This window comes from Rissa tridactyla, chromosome 8 (assembly GCF_028500815.1).
Source record: "Rissa tridactyla isolate bRisTri1 chromosome 8, bRisTri1.patW.cur.20221130, whole genome shotgun sequence".
NCBI lineage: Eukaryota > Metazoa > Chordata > Aves > Charadriiformes > Laridae > Rissa > Rissa tridactyla.
The window spans coordinates 1,804,851-1,822,173 of NC_071473.1; the positions used below are offsets into that span (position 1 = coordinate 1,804,851).

Genomic DNA, 17,323 nt, shown 5'->3' on the forward strand with positions numbered 1-17,323 from the left:
AAAATGATAAAGGTTGCAGGTCCGATTTTCAGTGAGCATAAACGGGGACAGCTATGCTAACAGCATGGGGTTTGGCCTTGTGTTAGCGTCTTTTTTCTTCTTTGTATTTTTCTCCCCGGTGTTTATCTGGTACAGTTACTCTCAAGCGTGTTACCAAATGCTTTGAGATGGTTAGTCCCCAACAACCAACATCAGCTTCTTTCTTTTACTTGTCTCTAACGCAACAAAACTAAAAACCATGACAACCTCAAATCGTCCAAAACCACAAAATATCACTGTATAAAAACTCTCTAAGAGAAAGACAGTGAAATAACCAACTAGCTTAGTTAAATGGTGTATAATCCGTAGCACCATACTTGCATCTCTGTATCCTCCAGGTACTACCCTGCGGATGGTGTGGTGGTTAAGTAAAAATGAAAATAACATCTGATAAAAATATGTGGCCTAATAGAAACCTCATGGGAACACCTTTTCTAGAGCTTCTCCAGGAGAGATGAAATCAGGGAGTAACAGCAGGAAAAACACAAGACTGTAAGCAGAAGCGTCCAAAACACCTCTAGCGCAAAGCCAAAATTTATCATGGGCAGGAACTTGCAAGAGAAGCCTCAGTGCAGAAAATGCCTCACAACAGCAAAACTCACGTGGCTGAGAGCTAAATACAGCTGGGAAACGGGGCAGGCAGGCAGGATGGCGCAGTGCCTGCCATGGCACCAGCTGTGTGTGCCTGCCCTGCCAGGCGGGATGGGAACCGGCGGGGAGGCCTGGCAGCCACCCACCCTAAAATACCCAATAAAGACATTTACAGGGCACTCCTCTGGCAATTCCCTACCTCAGAAAGGCCTGGTGCACAGTTATTTTGCGGGGCGGGGGGGGGATCAAGAGAACTTTCCCTGCAGGGAAGCGAGGCCCACGGGTGCACTGTCCTGTCAGCACACAGAGAGGGGCAGCCATGTCAGTGCCTGGGGCGGCGGGAAGCCCCCTGAAAGCACCGGGCAGGGGGAAGCATGGCCATGTCAGTGCCTGGGGCGGCGGGAAGCCCCCTGAAAGCACCGGGCAGGGGGAAGCATGGCCATGTCAGTGCCGGGGGCAGCGGAAAGCCCCCCTCACAGCCCCGAAGCGGGGGGGTACAGCCGGGCCTGGCCCCGAGGCAGCGGGAGATCCCTCAGGCATCAGGCCCGCTGGGCAGCACAGTCCCCACAGGCCGTGAGGCTGGGGCGGCCACGGAGCACACTGGGAAGGCGCCAGGGGAGCAGCATGGAGGCTCCAGGGCAGAAGCCACCGCCAAGGGCAGTTTGGCAGCACCTCAGCCGGGGCTCAGCTGGAGGAAGGGTATGGGGGCAGAACAGGAAGGTGCTGCAGCAAACACGCTACCCCTCCAGGGGGAAAATGGCTGACAGGGCATCCCTATGTCCTCTCTCTGCAAAGGGGAGCAGCCATCTTGCCCTCTGTCAGGCGATACGCGGTGGCAGGGGTTCCTCTCGCACTCTGAGGGCACCTCTCTGGTTTTCCATCTTGTCTTCACCTGCATCAGGGGCTTCCCTTGTTTCTCCCGTTCTTAAATCAACCCTCGATACCTGTCAGCTGGACCTGCCTGCCAGTCCCACCAAGCGCTGGCAGTCATCTCCAGCCAAACCACGGCTAAAATCAAAGTGCTGTTTACCCTAATGAGAGGAACAGTCACTGAAGAAGAATGTTCTTAAACCTGCAAACATTGCATACAGTCATTTTACCTACACATGCAATTTGTTCTGCGAGGCCTTTTTAACCCCTTCAGAGGTTAAAAACTGCTGAACAACTCCTTTTGAATTCTTGCATTTTTTTCCCATCTCTCTTCAAAACCTCCAAACAACTCGCAGACGAGAGCTGAGGAGCTGCTCCTGCATTCCTTCCTTTCCAGCTCCTTTTCTCCACATCCTTCCTTCATACTAATTTACTGTAAGAATATACTAGGTTAAATTTGCCCAACTCACCTCAACATCGAGTATTCAGAAATGGCTAAAGCTGGTATGGCTATGGCTCAAGGCCAAGCAGAAGGCAAAGCTGAGATAGATGGAGTTATTTAGCTCTTGTTTCTTAGTTTGGAAATGAGCATTGCTTCAAACAACCGTAATACTCAGCTTGGCTATTCAAAATTAGCAATATAGGCAGGATTTGCTCTATAATATTAACTGGATTTTGCTGCCGTGACCAAAACCATAAAGAACATCATGCTCAGCATTACAAGAAATCTCATGGGAAGACTCAGTTCAGAAACCCCCCAAATAAATTATGGACTGGTACTTGGTAAATACTTGATCTCGCTGTGCAGAAGCAACAGAATCTGCAGATGTTACTGAAATGCTTTTGCAGACCGAAGAGGAAACATATCTGTAACAGATACCAGCACCCCTAACTCACCAACCCCTGTCACCATTTCTCTATCAGGAGAGAAATGCAATTCTTTCCTTCCTATCAAAGAGCAACTCCCAACCAGACACTTTATTCCAGTCCGATTTTCACAGCACTGTACAGGTCCAGTTTGCTGACTAGAGATTTCTTTAGGCCCAGAAGACTGTGCTCCCGTGGGCTCACTCTGTTACGGTGCAGGGAAAACCCACCTTTTATTCATCTACCCCATGAAGGGGAAATCTTAGAGGACCCATTTTGGGGAAGCTGTTCCACCAACACTCCTGGCTTGGAGCCTCTCTACAGCTCCAGTTCCACAAACCCATTAACAGTACTTCACTGACCAAGGCGCGATGAAGGCGAAGTAAGGACATCCCCGAAGCCTACAGCCTTTGAATCCTGTCCCCAAGAAAGGAATGTCCTCCGCTGCTCCTCCCACACTGCCACGGCCGTCTCTTAACCTTGACTACAGTGGCCCTCAGTAAGACAAAGAAAACACCCTTTGCTTTCGCCTGTTGGATGATGCAAACCCACTTGCTGACCTTTCTGGGTGAACATTTTTCTAGTGTGAATGGGCCAGCTATGAGCTCACTACCTTGTCAATGAAGAGGAAGTGGGGAAAGCCTTTTCAATCTTTAATCAAAAGAGGGCTTTTATGCAGTCTGACATCAGGGGAAAACACAAGACGGCCTTCCAACCGCACTGCAGGAACAGCTGAGAAGCCTCTCCAAAACCGTCCCCCCTACCTTTCCAGCGACCCTCGCTCTGGGCCAGCTACTTAATGGCATGAGCAGACATTCAGCTCTGAACCTGGGACTGGCAAAAGGCTCATAAAACCATCAATTATATCAAAGCTACAAGAGGATCTGACTCTGGAGGGCATAAATATGGATTCTGTTCAGAGATTTCTGGTGTGACAGTGGGGTCAGCCTACAACCTTTACAATGAACATCCTGTTCCTGCTTGACCTCTTGTCCTTTTTTTCCCTTCTACTTAATGACTGTTTGGAGCAGTCTTGGAGCTTGGAAAAAAAAAAAGGCCTCCAAAGCAGGCTGACGTATATTGATATTGCTGGTGGCAATATATTTACACAGCCACAAAGAGCAGCTGCTCAGCTAAGCCTACTTTTAGCTTGCGCCCTACTAAAATGAATGCAAATCTAGAAGCACTAAAACCATACCAGAGGACTGAATGTGAAACAAAGATTTCTCTAACGTGGCGGTGGGCTGGGGAGGCAGCCCCAGCAATGACATCCTGCAAAGCTGCTGCCAGTTTTGGAGTTTGCAGCTTCCAGGGAAGCCTCAGTGTCCCCAGCAGTGGGGGACCCCAACTGCCAAACCCCTCTCTCTACTGTCTTCCCCATCACGGCAGGGGTAGGAAATAAGCACAGGGTTGCAATTTGTACACAAGTACCAACAGCAGGTTCACAATACACAGCTGAACTGTCTGCCGGGTGCCTCCAGCTGCTTCGTGCCTACTAGTTGCTACCCAAAATTAACTGGAAGCTGTATCGAACCCAAAGGCAACAGCACTAGATATTATAACCCTGAGGAACTTTGCTGTTTAGCTCCTACTCTGAACGGCTCAGAATTGTAGTGCTTCAACTTCCCCAGTTTGTTCTCAGCCCTTGAATTACTGATCCCAATTTTTTCCTCATTTTTAATTGTTTCTGCAAAGTGTATCCCCCAAAGGAAGGGCAGCAAGCAAGTGCAAAGTGTAATTACTTTTTGAAAGACTGAGGAAATCTGTTCAGATGTTTCTCCAGCTTATTTGGGTGTGAAAACATTTTTAAACGTTCAGAAACAGAAAGGAAAAAGAAATCCTTCCCAGATGCGTGCCCATGTGTATGAAAAACAATGAACTGGCTCAAATGCCGTATTCTGTGTTTAGGACATACAGCACTACGTGGGTTAACAGCACCTTTCTCAATAATTAATCCACTGCAAGTACAGTGATCGGCGTGTTGTGCTGGGCGGTTTTATGTTCAAGAATGTGTTGGGTTTTTTTAAAATTCTGCTCTTAAAATACTCAGGGCCAACAAGAACTCAGAGTCTTAACAACATAAATGCTAAGTGTAAGTCTAATCTCCTACATGCAGATGTAAATCAACATTCCTTGTTTAAATACTGATAAAAATTAGAACACTGTGAAGCCAAATGAACATAAGAAATATTTCACGTAATATTTACTGGAAAATTGCAACAGGGATTTTGTCTAATGAGTAAATACAGCATGAAGCCGTTGAGTCTTCTATCCCTGGGGTAAGATAATTTGAAACACATTTTTTCAGATCAAAAGTGTTATGTTGTCAAATGTAAAAGCCCAATTTAGGCTGCATAATATTCAATTAAGAAAACAGCATTCCATACTGTGATTTATTTTTTTTTTAAGTCCAATGCCCCTTGAGTCATTTTATCTTCTTAACTTTCAGATCTGTGCCGTGAGAGAGATCATGGGAAAGACACAATCGACTTTATTTTCATTACAAAAGAAGAAAAACCTAAAGGGAATCCTGTGAAAACCAAATCCAAGCCCAAGATTCTCCAATGATCATGTAACTTGAAAAGGCCGTCCGCTCGCTCGAAACAGAGAGGAGTGTTGTACCTGACCCTGCGTTGTACCTGACCCATCCATATGAGGATGGGCAATAAAGACCCCGGTCAACCAGAGCAGCCACAAGAATATCTGGAGCTTTCAGACCTCAGAGGACCCTCCTGGGGCTCTGCAGCCACCACGCGCTCACCTTGACGCTTCTGTGATGTATCCGCGAGGGCTGGCACTTCACGCTGCTGGTGTTGCAACAGCCCGTGCAGCGCTTCACCTCCACGCAGGGTGGCCATATCAGGAAGTTGGCAGAGGTGGGATCGATCTGACTCCGAGGTATCTCATATATAACCGTCCGTGTTTTGCAGACAGCCGGGATGGCTTCCTCTGTGAACACAAGAAATTCACACTTCCAGGTGAGCAGCTGCTCTCACCTCAGGGCACCCCGATACTTCACAACACCGAGGTACGAGCAGCACCTTTAGCTGGCGCTGAGAAGACGTTCTCAGTTCCCATTGCTGGCTGACAGGTCGGTGCTGAGCACCGTTTGCCCACCACTGAGCTGTATGTGCCAGCCTAGAGAGAGGCTGGACTCGTTCCCAAAAGCCCAGCCCTAAAATGAGGGTTTGCCGTGGCCTGGCTCCCAACATAGCTCAGAGCACATACCATTAGATAAGACAATCCTGGCTCTTCAGAAGTGCCAGCAAGCCAGGAGCTCCTCCAGATTAGATGATCCTCCAACACAGCCTCAAAGCCACTGCCTACCAGCAGCTGTTGTTTTACAATTTCAGGGCCATGACTGCACACACGTATTATCACACAAACATGCAACACCTGGCAAACCCCACCACAGGAGTTGCACTGAGGACATTTATATCACACACAAATTGGCTGAGCTGGGAAACAACCTGGACCAGCTCAAATCTTCTGAGTGTTGGGTTTCCACTTCCAAAACCTGAACATCCCCGCACCAGGGAGTCTGGTCCATCTGCCAACCCAAAGGGCAGCTGCCGTTTTTTTGAATGAAGGTATCAAAGCTTTGAACATGCTGGGTTTTATTTAATCTGTTATTTCTTGAATGAGGCAAAACCGTAAGAGTAACATGATGGGAAAACCTTCAGCTAAGCCAGTATCCTGCTGGGCTCGGGTGAGGTGAGCTTGTGGAGGCCAGCAGCTTCAGCCACATGAGGATCAAAAAGAGTAGCCCTGTACTGCTGCATGATGCTGCCATGAAAAATCCAAACCACGTATCGTTCTCAACCTAGGGACTGCCTAAGGAGTCAAGCTGGTAATTCAAAACAGCCCAGAAAATAACAGCAATTGCAAGGACAACTTTTCCTCCAAAGGGAGCTTGGATTTTTTTGCCTCACGGTGGAAGCAGTGATAGCTTTGGCTTAAATGTGTCAGGGAACTGAAATACTGCCTGCACTTCTTCAGTTACTTCTGAAGTACAAGAAGTTCAGGCCTGGCCTGTGCCTGTAACATGAAAATCTAGGCTTAGTTTTGAAAGAGATGCATTTCAGCCGGCTAAATAGAGCGAAAATTCTTCTTCTCAATCCCCAGTGCCATGGACTCAACAAAATTAACAGATCCAATACTGCAAGATAGCTGGCAACTCATACAAGTTATTGAGCATATCCAGTTCCCACTGACTTTTATGGGCGGCATTCAACACCTTGCAGGGTGAGGTGCCAAGTGTAGCAGACTGTTTCAGAACCGCTGTTCTCTAGAGGCATTCAATGTGACGAGCGCGCTTGCCAATTCGCACTGCAAAGCCACGCCGACAGCACGCTGTGCTATCTACTGCGCGCCACCACAGCCGAACGTACTCATACATTGACTCCCTATTACCTACCATAGATCAGATCACAAATGTTTTCCACACTCAAGTGGAATGGTAAAACACTCGGATCCAATCAGATGAACAAGCATTGCATACAAATCCTACCCTAAAATTCGTTAACATCTCTTTATATTTATATTTGGGCTTGGTTGGATCACCATCATTTCTATTTAATAAGCAAAAAAGTCCCCTGTAAACATGCCTGGTGCCCTATGCAATGACGGAAATCAGTGTCCCAGCATTTCCATCAATGGCTTTTAATTTTTTGGATAAACTGTTTTTTTCTTTTTGAATAAAGAGTCAAGCTGTTTCCTTTTGTGGAGCTTCTGTACTGAAAACTCTACCAACTGTTGATGTTTTTTAAAGCACACTGCTGTAGTTGTTCCCCACACTATGAATTATACATTGAATATCACAGCATTTTCTAACCAAGGTCTAGCTTTCTAACATGCTGCAACAAGACAGTGAATGTAAAGAATTTGTGCCTGTCTGTCTCCTATGGACATCCTCCAGAAGACTGCTTCTCAGGCAACGGCCCATTTTGTGCAAAAAGAAAGGCAGAAACTAGAAATGGCCTTTTTCCTTTGTGCGTGTCACATTTTTCCAGTGAAACGTCCTGCTTGGCTGACCAAAAGCACCCCCTCTGTTTTTACTCCCCAAGTACAAACAGCTTGTTTCTTACCAATGCTTCTTTTTCTGCGAATGGGCACAGGACGATTCTCTTGCGCATGTTTAGCAGAATGAACGCTATAAGACCTCAAGTTTGTCTCTGAAACATCCTCATATCCTAAAACAGGAAAGAAAATATTAAACCTCAGCTACGTTATTCGCATGAACGTCACTGCAGCGCTGTTCCATACGTATACATCTGTGCTGCACATATGCACAAGACCAAATCCTGCTGCAATTAGTCTAATGTAACTCCTGCCAATGCGATTGCAAGGGCATGAGGCAGGGAAGACACAGGCATTAAATGTCACGTATAAGCATGCACAATTTTATTCTAATGTCCGTTTTACTGAAAGTCCCCAGAAACAGTGCACACCGTGACACAAAACCGTACCTAAAGCAAAACAGTTGCATTTTTATGTGAAAGGCATAATAAAGCTTTTCTCACTGGAAAGGTGTAGAACAATAATATTTCACGTGAAATGTTTCTTTCGAGAAGTTTTTTTGAAGTTCTGACAGGAGGCTACAGTAGAAAATAAGGTATTACACACCCAGCAGCAACAATGCTGCCTCTGTAAATTTTCTGCTGCTTGGTTTTCAGGGCAGTGCTAGGACGGAATCAAAAGCAAAAAGTAACTCGCATGGGTTTCCTTTTAGCCTCTCTGTTGCAGAACAAATCCCCTGTGAAGTATCCTAACCTTTGGAGGGGCATCTGAAGCTACTGCAAACTCTGGGACTGCATCCAGGCTTGTCTTGTTCCCTAAATAAGCCTACCACATGGGTTAAAGGGCCATGAGAAAAAGCAAAGATGGAAAACTTGGCATTTCATTTATCATAAAAAACAACAAAGTAACTGCTCCAGCTATTTGGTTTTGTTAAGTGAAGCAGTCCGGGTCGTGTCCCATGCAGTGGGGTTCCGAAAACGACAAGCACGATCTGCAAACAGGGGATGAGGAAGCTGTAAGCAAACTGGGGACAGCACACAGAGTCCAGTACCCCCAAAAGGAAGGTTTTTAGCACTCTGCTGCTTGGAGTGCCCCCTGTAACACCACTGGAGAGTTTCAAGGTTTCACTGTTGGCTCCAAAGAAAACTGTGATGTACACTAAAAAATGTACAAGGTTATTACACAGAACCCTCCCTACATGCTACCAGCATCCCACACCCCGCAGTCTTCTGCACCGTCACGCTCCCTGCTTCCAGCTCCTTTTGCATCGACAGTTGACTGTGACTCTGGAACTTGTTTTGTTCTCAGCTTTATGAGTAATGCACATCCTAAGGGTCTGCCCTACAAACAAACCGACTCCTTTTCTCCTCCCTCCAAGAAATCCTGCCCTGAGGAGCACACAGAAATCACCTGCAGATGGTGAGGACAGTGGTACCTTCAGCACCTTACAGAGAGCTCCGTGCCTCTGTGTCTATCTTCGCCCTTTGGCAAATGCTATCGGAAGTAGCTAAGAGAAGATGAAATGGGAGGTCCAAGAGGTAGTGCCAGCATCACCCACTGGTCCTGTCTATTTTCCTAACCAGCTGAACAGATCCTCATCTGAAATAAGTCAATGCGAAATCTAGACTCACAATTTACCCAAGTTGGCTCCTGCCTTCCTATGTAGAGTGCTTGTTTCCCACTGATTTCAATGAGAAATTTTGGAACCTGATTAGCTGGTAGCGTGCCTTATTTGCAGTCCTAGTCCTTTAATGTAACACAGCAATGACTAATAGATTTTATTTCTGCTTTTATTGTACTCCACGCTCCAGAAAACTCATCACTGGGGTAAATAAAACGGCTCACCTGAGACCCCACAGGAAGCTTGCGACTGAGCTGGGGCACGGAACCAGGTCTCCTGCATCCCATTCTGATGGCACCAGGCCATTCACCTGACCCCAAATGGTGTTCTGCAAACAGGATCCCCAGGATCCCTTCTGACCTTCCTCCAGCCCTCTTCCACTTCCTAACGCTCAGCCACCCAACACCTTCATACGGCCCTCCTTTATGGCAGCTCCGAGCCGCCACAACCTCTCCCTCCGTTTGAGGCAACCAAGTGATCCTCAAGAGAAAGCAGCATGAATTCTGCTCGGGGTAAGATCCAAGCTAGGCTCAGAGCAAGAAGCATCTCTGTCCGCATGCAAACAGCATTTAAAAAAGATTAAAGACTCTAATCCGAACTGCTTGGTGGGCACAGACATCGTGCTGAAAAGAGAAGCTGTCGATGATGGCAGCTCTATGGCAGGGCTGAGCCACGGGTCCTCATTCCACGTTCAACACGCTGGCATCGCTCCCTTCTAACACGACTGATTTCTTGCTGTCTTGTTTAAAGAAACTGGTAAGACTAAGGGAATGGCATGATCAGCTAACCAATATGTTAAGCCATGTGCTTATATATAACTGCTCAACTCAGCTGCAATTAGCCATATTCTATCATCATGTTTATAAAGCAAAATGACATGTCGAGGAGCATGTGTTGCTTATAAGATGATTTCTAAGGTGAAGAAGGCCTCTGGCTCATACTGTATCTCACTGTCTCACTACATATCTTAGGCATGTATATCATTTCCTAAGTTCATATCTCACTGTGGGGGTTAAAGAAGAGATCTACACAGCTAGCACAGCAGACTGCTCAACAAGTTCCAGTCAAGCCTCAATGCATTATGCAACACAAATTGTATTATTTCTATCAACACAGCATCAATGTTGGTTTTTTTTTTTTCATAAACAGAATTATGGAGCACATGGCTGGTGCCAGAAGACACTGTAATGCTAAAGGCACTTGGTGTCCCCCTGGTCCTCACAGGCACTTGGAAGGAGTTCCATTTCCCAGTGAAGTCAACAGGAAAATCACTGCACTTCAAGCAATCTTTAAGTCAACGGGAGTATGGCCTGAGCAGGACTGCAAAATCAGAAAGCTGCCTTTGAAACCCACACTTGGCCCTGGATGTGTGGCCAGAAGACTTTCCTTCATTCCACTAACAGAACGATGATACAGTAATTACAAATAGCACTCTCTAGTTTGACTTTAAAAGAAGCCTGCTACCTCATTTACAATCCGGCAAAAGGATTCCATAACGAACCACGTCAGAATTTGCATCCATTTTTCCCCTCAATGTGCTGACTTGGGAGGATGAAGTTGCAGGATAAGGTGTTTCAGCTCTTAGCAAAGGAAATGGGAGTTTACGGGTGCTTAGCGCCTCACAAAATGAGGCTTGGAGCAGAAAGCCTAGAAACGGTGGTTCTTACTTTAGAAATTGAACACGGCTTGTCACTAAGCGAAGATGGAGGATGCTGCACCGAGCCAGATTAATGCAGCTCTCTTTTAACGTTTTAATAATAAAAAAATGTTTTCATGGCAGACAATCAAGAAATTTCTCTGTAATCTTTTATGTACTGACAATGTATCAATGATGGGTAGAAAAACTCTTGCAATTAGCCTTGGTCAATCCACTACTGTAGCTGAAACTGTTCTTTTTTGTCAGACTGGCATTCTTCCACTGGGTCATGGGGTACAAATCACAGAGTCCCTGCGACATTCTGCCAATATGTGATTACTCTTCTCCCCAGATAAGCATGTGGAAAGCATCCTAAGACTACTGTTATTTTATATTTTATCAGTTTCTACTTTCGCATTGCCATCTCCTTCCCAAACAATTTTACATGAGGTACAAGCCCTCAGTCTTAACACAAACCCTTGCAGATGTCACTTTGATGTGCATCCAGAAAGTAGAGGTCCAGGACTTCTAGCGCCAACAGCAGCAGCTAAGGAAATTCTCATTATCTCCTTCTTTCAGGAATTCAACGTCAGGTACAAAAAACTGAAATGGTCTGTCTTACAAATGGGTCCTAGAGCCAGAAAGCCCAAGGCAACGTCAATCTGTTTGTTTGATCTTCTTTCTGGATGATGCAAAATATGCCCTTCTGACATCCAACTGCAGAGATAGATGTCATTAAGTTTTCAACTTTGATCTATTAAAGGAAATATTAGTAGCAGCCTGCAAGATCCTGTTTTTTCCCCTTTACCTAGAAGTGATGGACCAACTGCAAAGGAGGAGTATTGCCTCTGTCTGTCTCGGGGAAAACACAGGACACGGGGCCAATGCCCACCTCTCGGCATGTTTAAGGGGTGCAAGGGAAGCCAACACGCTGCATTGAAACACCCTATATCTCAGCGCTGCGCCAAAAGCCACAAAGTCAACGGAAGATTTTCCAATCGATGGAGCTCTGCAGCAAACTTCACACTTTTTCATGGAAGCACACTGTTAATTTAGAACGTTTCTCCACTTAACAAAAGCTTCTCTGCTAGTTCTTCATCGAAGGCCGTTACATTCACATGGCCTAAGGTGACCCTGTGGCTGCTGCCCTCACACCGTGCCACCGAGCACGCTCGGCCCCGCGTCGCCCCACGCAGGGAGATGGCTGGGGGAAAATCTGTTCCCAGCGGGAGGCAAACATAATAGGTGATGAAATGAACTCTACCTCCCACGGGACAGATGGGAGAGGTGAGGCGCGAGGAGAAAAATCACACTGCTGAGCCAAAGAGAACTTCACAGGCGGAATATAGGAAATGCCCCCGTTTGGGTGAGTTAGTCTGTTAGTAGTAAAACTGTACTCTGCACGCTACAGCTGCCGACTTCCCGGGCTCACACACGCTTTCTGTTTGAAACAGGGTCAGACTCTGCTCTCCGTCACGCCAGTGAAGCTCCGTCGCTGACTGCGGATCCCTATCACAGCAGATTAATACAAGACCCTGTTTTATGAGAATGTTCATGTTGCCTCCACAGGGGTTTCTCTTCGAGTCGGACATGCAGCACTGGGCTTTGACAAATTGGCCTGGATTTTCTTTTTTGAATACAATGATAAGCTCCATGTTGGGTAGTGTTTTTCTTTAAGTAATATGCCAGATGGTCTGGGGGTGTGGTTTCTAATTTTATGAAGGGGGTTATCAGTCATCTCTGCGTTACAATATAGAGACCAAATCTGTCAGAATAGAAGAAAAACCTGCCCACTCTGACTTACAAAACTTACTTTTCCAATTAAAAATATATGCTTTGAATTGCAGGAGAGAAAATGACTGTTCTTCCCTCACTTTCCACAGATTCTGCCTTGTTACTCAGGAATATCAGACATTTTCTGCATGCATGCCTGATCCTGCAAACTCTTCACCTACAAATCACTCTTAATTCTCAAGTCCACCCACCGAGTTTAAACGGGGCTACACACATGCAGAAGGACTGGCAATACCATGCACTAAAACGAGGGAGAAAATAATCACTGGGGTGTTTTTATTCTGAGCCCCCCTTTAAATCAGTATACGCCGTGAAACAGAAACACATCTACTGTACAAGCCCTCACTGAACTAGCCCTTCCCTAAAGGCAATTACAGCCCTTAGGAAACACATTTCAGAAATATCATCTTACCACTGACAACTAGAAAACATTTGATTTGCTAAGCCAAGCTAATACTAAATATAGTAAACAGGTCCGATCCTGTTTACTGAAGAAAACACGGTAATTTCAGTGTTCGATTAGTCACTCCGATAAACCCTTAGTAAGAATTACTCATGCCAGTAAAGGCTGCGGGACTGTGCCCAGAAAACGTAAATGCGGGCAGTAAGAACCGGTGGATCTCTGTGAAGATCCAACCCTGCCCCTGTGGCTCAGAAAAGGAGCACACGAGCAAGAACGGGGTGAAAGGCTGAATATTTTGTGTTTATTTTTTAATATTGAGTTCATGTCTTAAGCCACTACTGTTTCATGTTGAAATAGTAAAATATTTATGCGTGTCATTTCTCTAATGGTTTCTAAACTGACAAATTGCAGAAAAACAGCAAAATGAAACGGTAAACTTGTGTCTGACCTCTTCAATTTTTGGTCACGCATCCTCTGGTTAATATTTGCCACGAGGTAAATAATTATTTTCTGAAATAAATTTCTCTCCTCTGCTACGTCTACCCATTTATTCAGCTCCCGCCGTTGCTCCACTTGTCTGCTTGATTCTCTTGCAACGGAGCCATGTGAACTTTTGCTCTCCTTGTAAGTGGTATTTAAAAATGAAGCATGTACTTGTTACACTGGGGTATTTGAAAAAAAAAAAAAATGTATTCTGGTAGCTACAGCACACTGACTCAAACGCAGAAGAAACAGGCAGCATTTTAAAATGCCAGCGCCCAGATTCTGCAAGAGCAGCCCAGCCTTCCACCGAGTTCACTGGGAAAGAGATTTGAGCGGCCGTGCACTTGTCTGGTCCAAAAGAGCCTTCAGTGGGGAAATGCGTATTGCATCCCCCCTCCCTGTTGTGAAAGCTTCTTTAATTGCAGCGATAAGCAACAACGATGAAGCACTGCTCTCCAAAAATATTAAGCCGGTGCCAACAGATCTGGTAATTAGTAATTAGCCTCTCTGGTAAAGTGTTGTGCAAGAGAGAAATATTCCCATTTTCAGCGTAATGGGAAGCCGTTTGCTCCCTAATCACAGGAAAATTGAAAGCTATGTCTGTGAAATATGTTCCTAGTGCTTTCCTGCTCATTAATACAGCACTACACAAAAAGCAGCGAGTTAAACTCTAGAAGGATCCTGCAACACTGAATGAAGGTGATTGAACCTGGCACAGACTTTACAAAAATACACAGCATATGGTTTAAAAGGAGATGGCCCAGTACCAACGCAAGCAAGAACTCATTCATTTTTCTCCGTGTTTGCTCTTCGGAAAGATGCAGGTTCCCCCTGGGCACATCAAAGGTGCCGGGTTTATTCTCTCTCAACTAAGGGAAGAAATCGCCAGGAACAAAGTGCATCAAGTGAAACCAAACGATAAGAAACCCAGCGATACAGTGCTTCTAGATCTGATTTACTGCTGCAACGATCTGTTTGAACTGCACGTTCTCACTACACCCATTTGCATGCCTAATGATGCAGAAAATAACCCTGCACTATTTTCCTTTGGAAAAAAAAAAAAGAAGTGTATTTGAAAGGGTAAGCTTCATATGCAGGTTCCTGTTTAAAATCAGCACGGACGGTTTATTTTCCTTTTAATAAAGCCCAGCGCTCGAAGAGACATTACTTCATTCATAAATATTGTTTCAAATATTTTAAATACCTCTAGGACAGTAGTTTAAAGATAACAGAGCGATGCAAGACCAACAACAAACCTCACGGAAATTCTTCTCCGCTGAGAGACCCAGAGCTATGAAAACCCCAAGGGCCACCAGGTCCCTCTCCACCCCGAACGCCCCCCCACACACACGCACACGAAGTTTTAATCCCGATCGGCCCCTTGCCCGCTGCCCCCCCTCGAAACGAAGCTCCCCACGGCGGGGCTGCGCGGGGCCGCCCGCCGGAGCGCCCAGACGGGTGCGGGTCGCCGGGCCGCGGCCGCCCGCGGTGCCTCCCCCCCGGGGCGGCGGCGGCCGCCGGCGCGGAAGGAAGGAGGACGGGACTAATTTACCTACGGAGTCAATCTCCAGGAGGCGCTGCAAGTCGCGGATGCTGTGGATCTCGCTGTGCGCCAGCCGCTCGATCAGCTCCTGCGGGATCTCGGCCTCCTTCAAAGACACACACACAACACACCGCGGGTCACCGCGCAGCCCCGCGCAGCGCCCCTGCGCCGCCGGGGGTCCAGCGCTTCGGGGGTTTATGGAGGGTGCGGGGTGTTTGCTGGACGCGTTTGGACAAAGCGGGGGAAAAAACCCGCGCACGCACACACACCCCGCTCCGCCTGCGCGCCCGCGGGAGCTGCGCGCCGCTCGCCCAACCGCGCCGGGGCTCGCCCGGGCGGGCACCTCCCCCTGGCCCCGGCCCAGAGGAGCCGGTGCCCGGCAGCGCCCGGCAGAGCCGCTCCCCCAGCCCCGCTCCACGGGGAAGCCCACCCCGGGCAGCCGGCTGAAGTTTGCCCAAGCGGGCGCGGAGCCCATCGCGGGCGCGGAGCTCCCCCGGGCCGGGCCCGGGTACCGTGTCCCCACGGGGCCACCGCCACCCTGCCGCGGGTCCCTGCAGCGGGCCACGCAGACCCGCTCCCGGGAAAAGTTCCGAGCCGCCGTGCAGCGCCGAGCACCGCGCTCGCCCCGACCGGGGCCACCTGTAGCCACCCCGAGACGTGGCTCCGCGCCCCCCTCCGCCCCCGAGCAGCGGTGCGCGGGCGGGCTGGACCCGGCCCTCGCCGCTCCGAGACGGGGGATCGTCAAAAAGCGGGGAGGGGCGGGTTTTTTTGGGGCAGGAGGGGGGGTATTCACCCAAGTTCTGCCCGCGGCACTAACGGTGCCCGCGGTGCGCAGCGCCGTGCGCCGCGGGGGCGGCCGCTGCCCGGGGCTCCGCGCACTGCAAACAGCCGCAGCACGTTTGCGCCCGCGGGGCGTTAATATATATATAATACGTGTGTGTGTGTGTATATATATATATATATATATATAATTTTTAAGGGCAGGCAGCAGCGGCGGAGCGGAATGCACGGTCATTCCCCCTCGCCTCCGGCACCCACGAAACGGCAACTTGCCCACAGCCCGGCCCCGGGCGAGCGCTCCCGGCGCGGCAATGCCCGCGGAGCCCAGGTGGGCAGCCCGGCCCCCCACCGACACCACCACCACCACCACCCCCCCCGGGGCAGCGGGAAGGCAGGAAGCCGCTCTCACCTACCTCGGAGCCGGTGAAGGACAGGTAGCCAAACCCTATCAGCAGGACGCAAGCCCAGGTCCTCATCGCGGTCTGGTGCACTTGGGGGGCGGCGGGGAGGCGATGGAGCGGAGCTGCAGGCCGGCTCCTGCCGCGCAGAAATTCAGGACCATCCCTCGGGGGCACGGCGGCGGGGCGGCGCGGGGCTCCGCCGCATCCAGGGCGGGCCGGGGCTGCCTCGGGGCGGCGGGGCCGGCTCCGCGCTCGGTAGGATCCCCCCGGCTGCGGGAGCGCGGCCGCGCTGCGCTCCGCTCCCCCGCTTCTCTTGGCTCCCGGGACTAGACCAGCCGGTACTTCTGCATATTTGCTTAGATCAGACCAAAGTGAAACCCAAGGAGTCGATCCGGAGCGCAGCCGAAACGCCCATCACCTGTCTGGGCGGCTGGCCCCCCTCGGGCGGGCGGCGCTGGGGCCCGGGGCCCGCCTCCCCCCGCCGCCGCGGCCTCCCGCTCCGCGCCGGCTCCGCGGGTGCGCCGGCCGCTCCCCCCCCGCACCCCGCGCTCTCGCCACGCTCTCCCCCTGCCTCAAAAACGGGGGTGGGGGAGGGGGAGGAAATTAAAAATAAAAATTAAAAAAAAAATCTTTATTGGTACGGATCGAAATGTTTCTCTTGCTGAGAACGGTCCCGCTTCCCTCCCCGGCTGGGGTGAGGTTAAAAATAATAATAATAATAATAATTAATTAGGAATAATAGCAGTGGTGAGGAATCGGAGCGATATTGCAAGATCTCGCGGGCTGCCTTGGTGCAGCTCCTTCTCCACTTTGCACGGGAGAAAAAGAGGAGGAAGGAATAAAAAAAAAAAAAAATTAAAAAAAATAGATAGATAGATATGCAAGACGGTTTAAATCCCAAGGGGATCGGAGACGAACTGCAACTCCTGGCGGAGGGCGGCTCCGGGCGGCTGGGGAGCGGCGGCCGGTCTGAGCGCGGCCCCGGCGCGGAGCGGCATATACCGCTGCCGCCCCGCCATGCGCCTCCCCCGGCCCTCCCCCGCCGCCAGCCCGCCGCGGGGGCGCCGCCAGCGCGGGGCCGCGGGGGGCTCTGCCCGCCCCGGGGGGCGGGAGGCAGCGGGGCAGCCCCCCGCACCCTCTGCGGCAGCGGGGCGGGAGCGCTGCGCCACGGCCGGCATCCACCTTGTGCCCCCGCCTTTATACGGGGCGGGGGAGATCGCCATGGCCACGGGGGGGGGAGGGCTGGGTGGGGTTTTTATCCTTGGTGTTATTTTTA

The 17,323-nt window shown here is 49.4% G+C and overlaps 1 protein-coding gene across 6 annotated transcripts in view; it reads right to left on the reverse strand.

The window, feature by feature from the left end:
- PDGFA (platelet derived growth factor subunit A) overlaps positions 1-17,080 on the reverse strand; it is a 36,083-nt gene extending 19,003 nt beyond the window's left edge. For 2 of the 6 annotated variants that reach the window (XR_008468133.1, XM_054212405.1), the window contains exons 1-4: positions 16,060-17,079; positions 14,876-14,972; positions 7,455-7,559; positions 5,129-5,316 (exon numbers count right to left, since the gene is read on the reverse strand). Coding sequence is in view for 4 of the 6 variants with exons in the window: in XM_054212405.1 (XP_054068380.1) it covers positions 5,129-5,316; positions 7,455-7,559; positions 14,876-14,972; positions 16,060-16,122 (453 nt within the window). In the remaining 2 variants the exon portion in view is untranslated. Of the gene's footprint in view, positions 1-5,128; positions 5,317-7,454; positions 7,560-14,875; positions 14,973-16,059 lie in introns of all 6 variants that reach the window. The other 4 variants (XM_054212404.1, XM_054212403.1, XR_008468134.1 and 1 more) reach the window with 3 other exon arrangements.
- Positions 17,081-17,323: the final 243 nt, after the last annotated feature.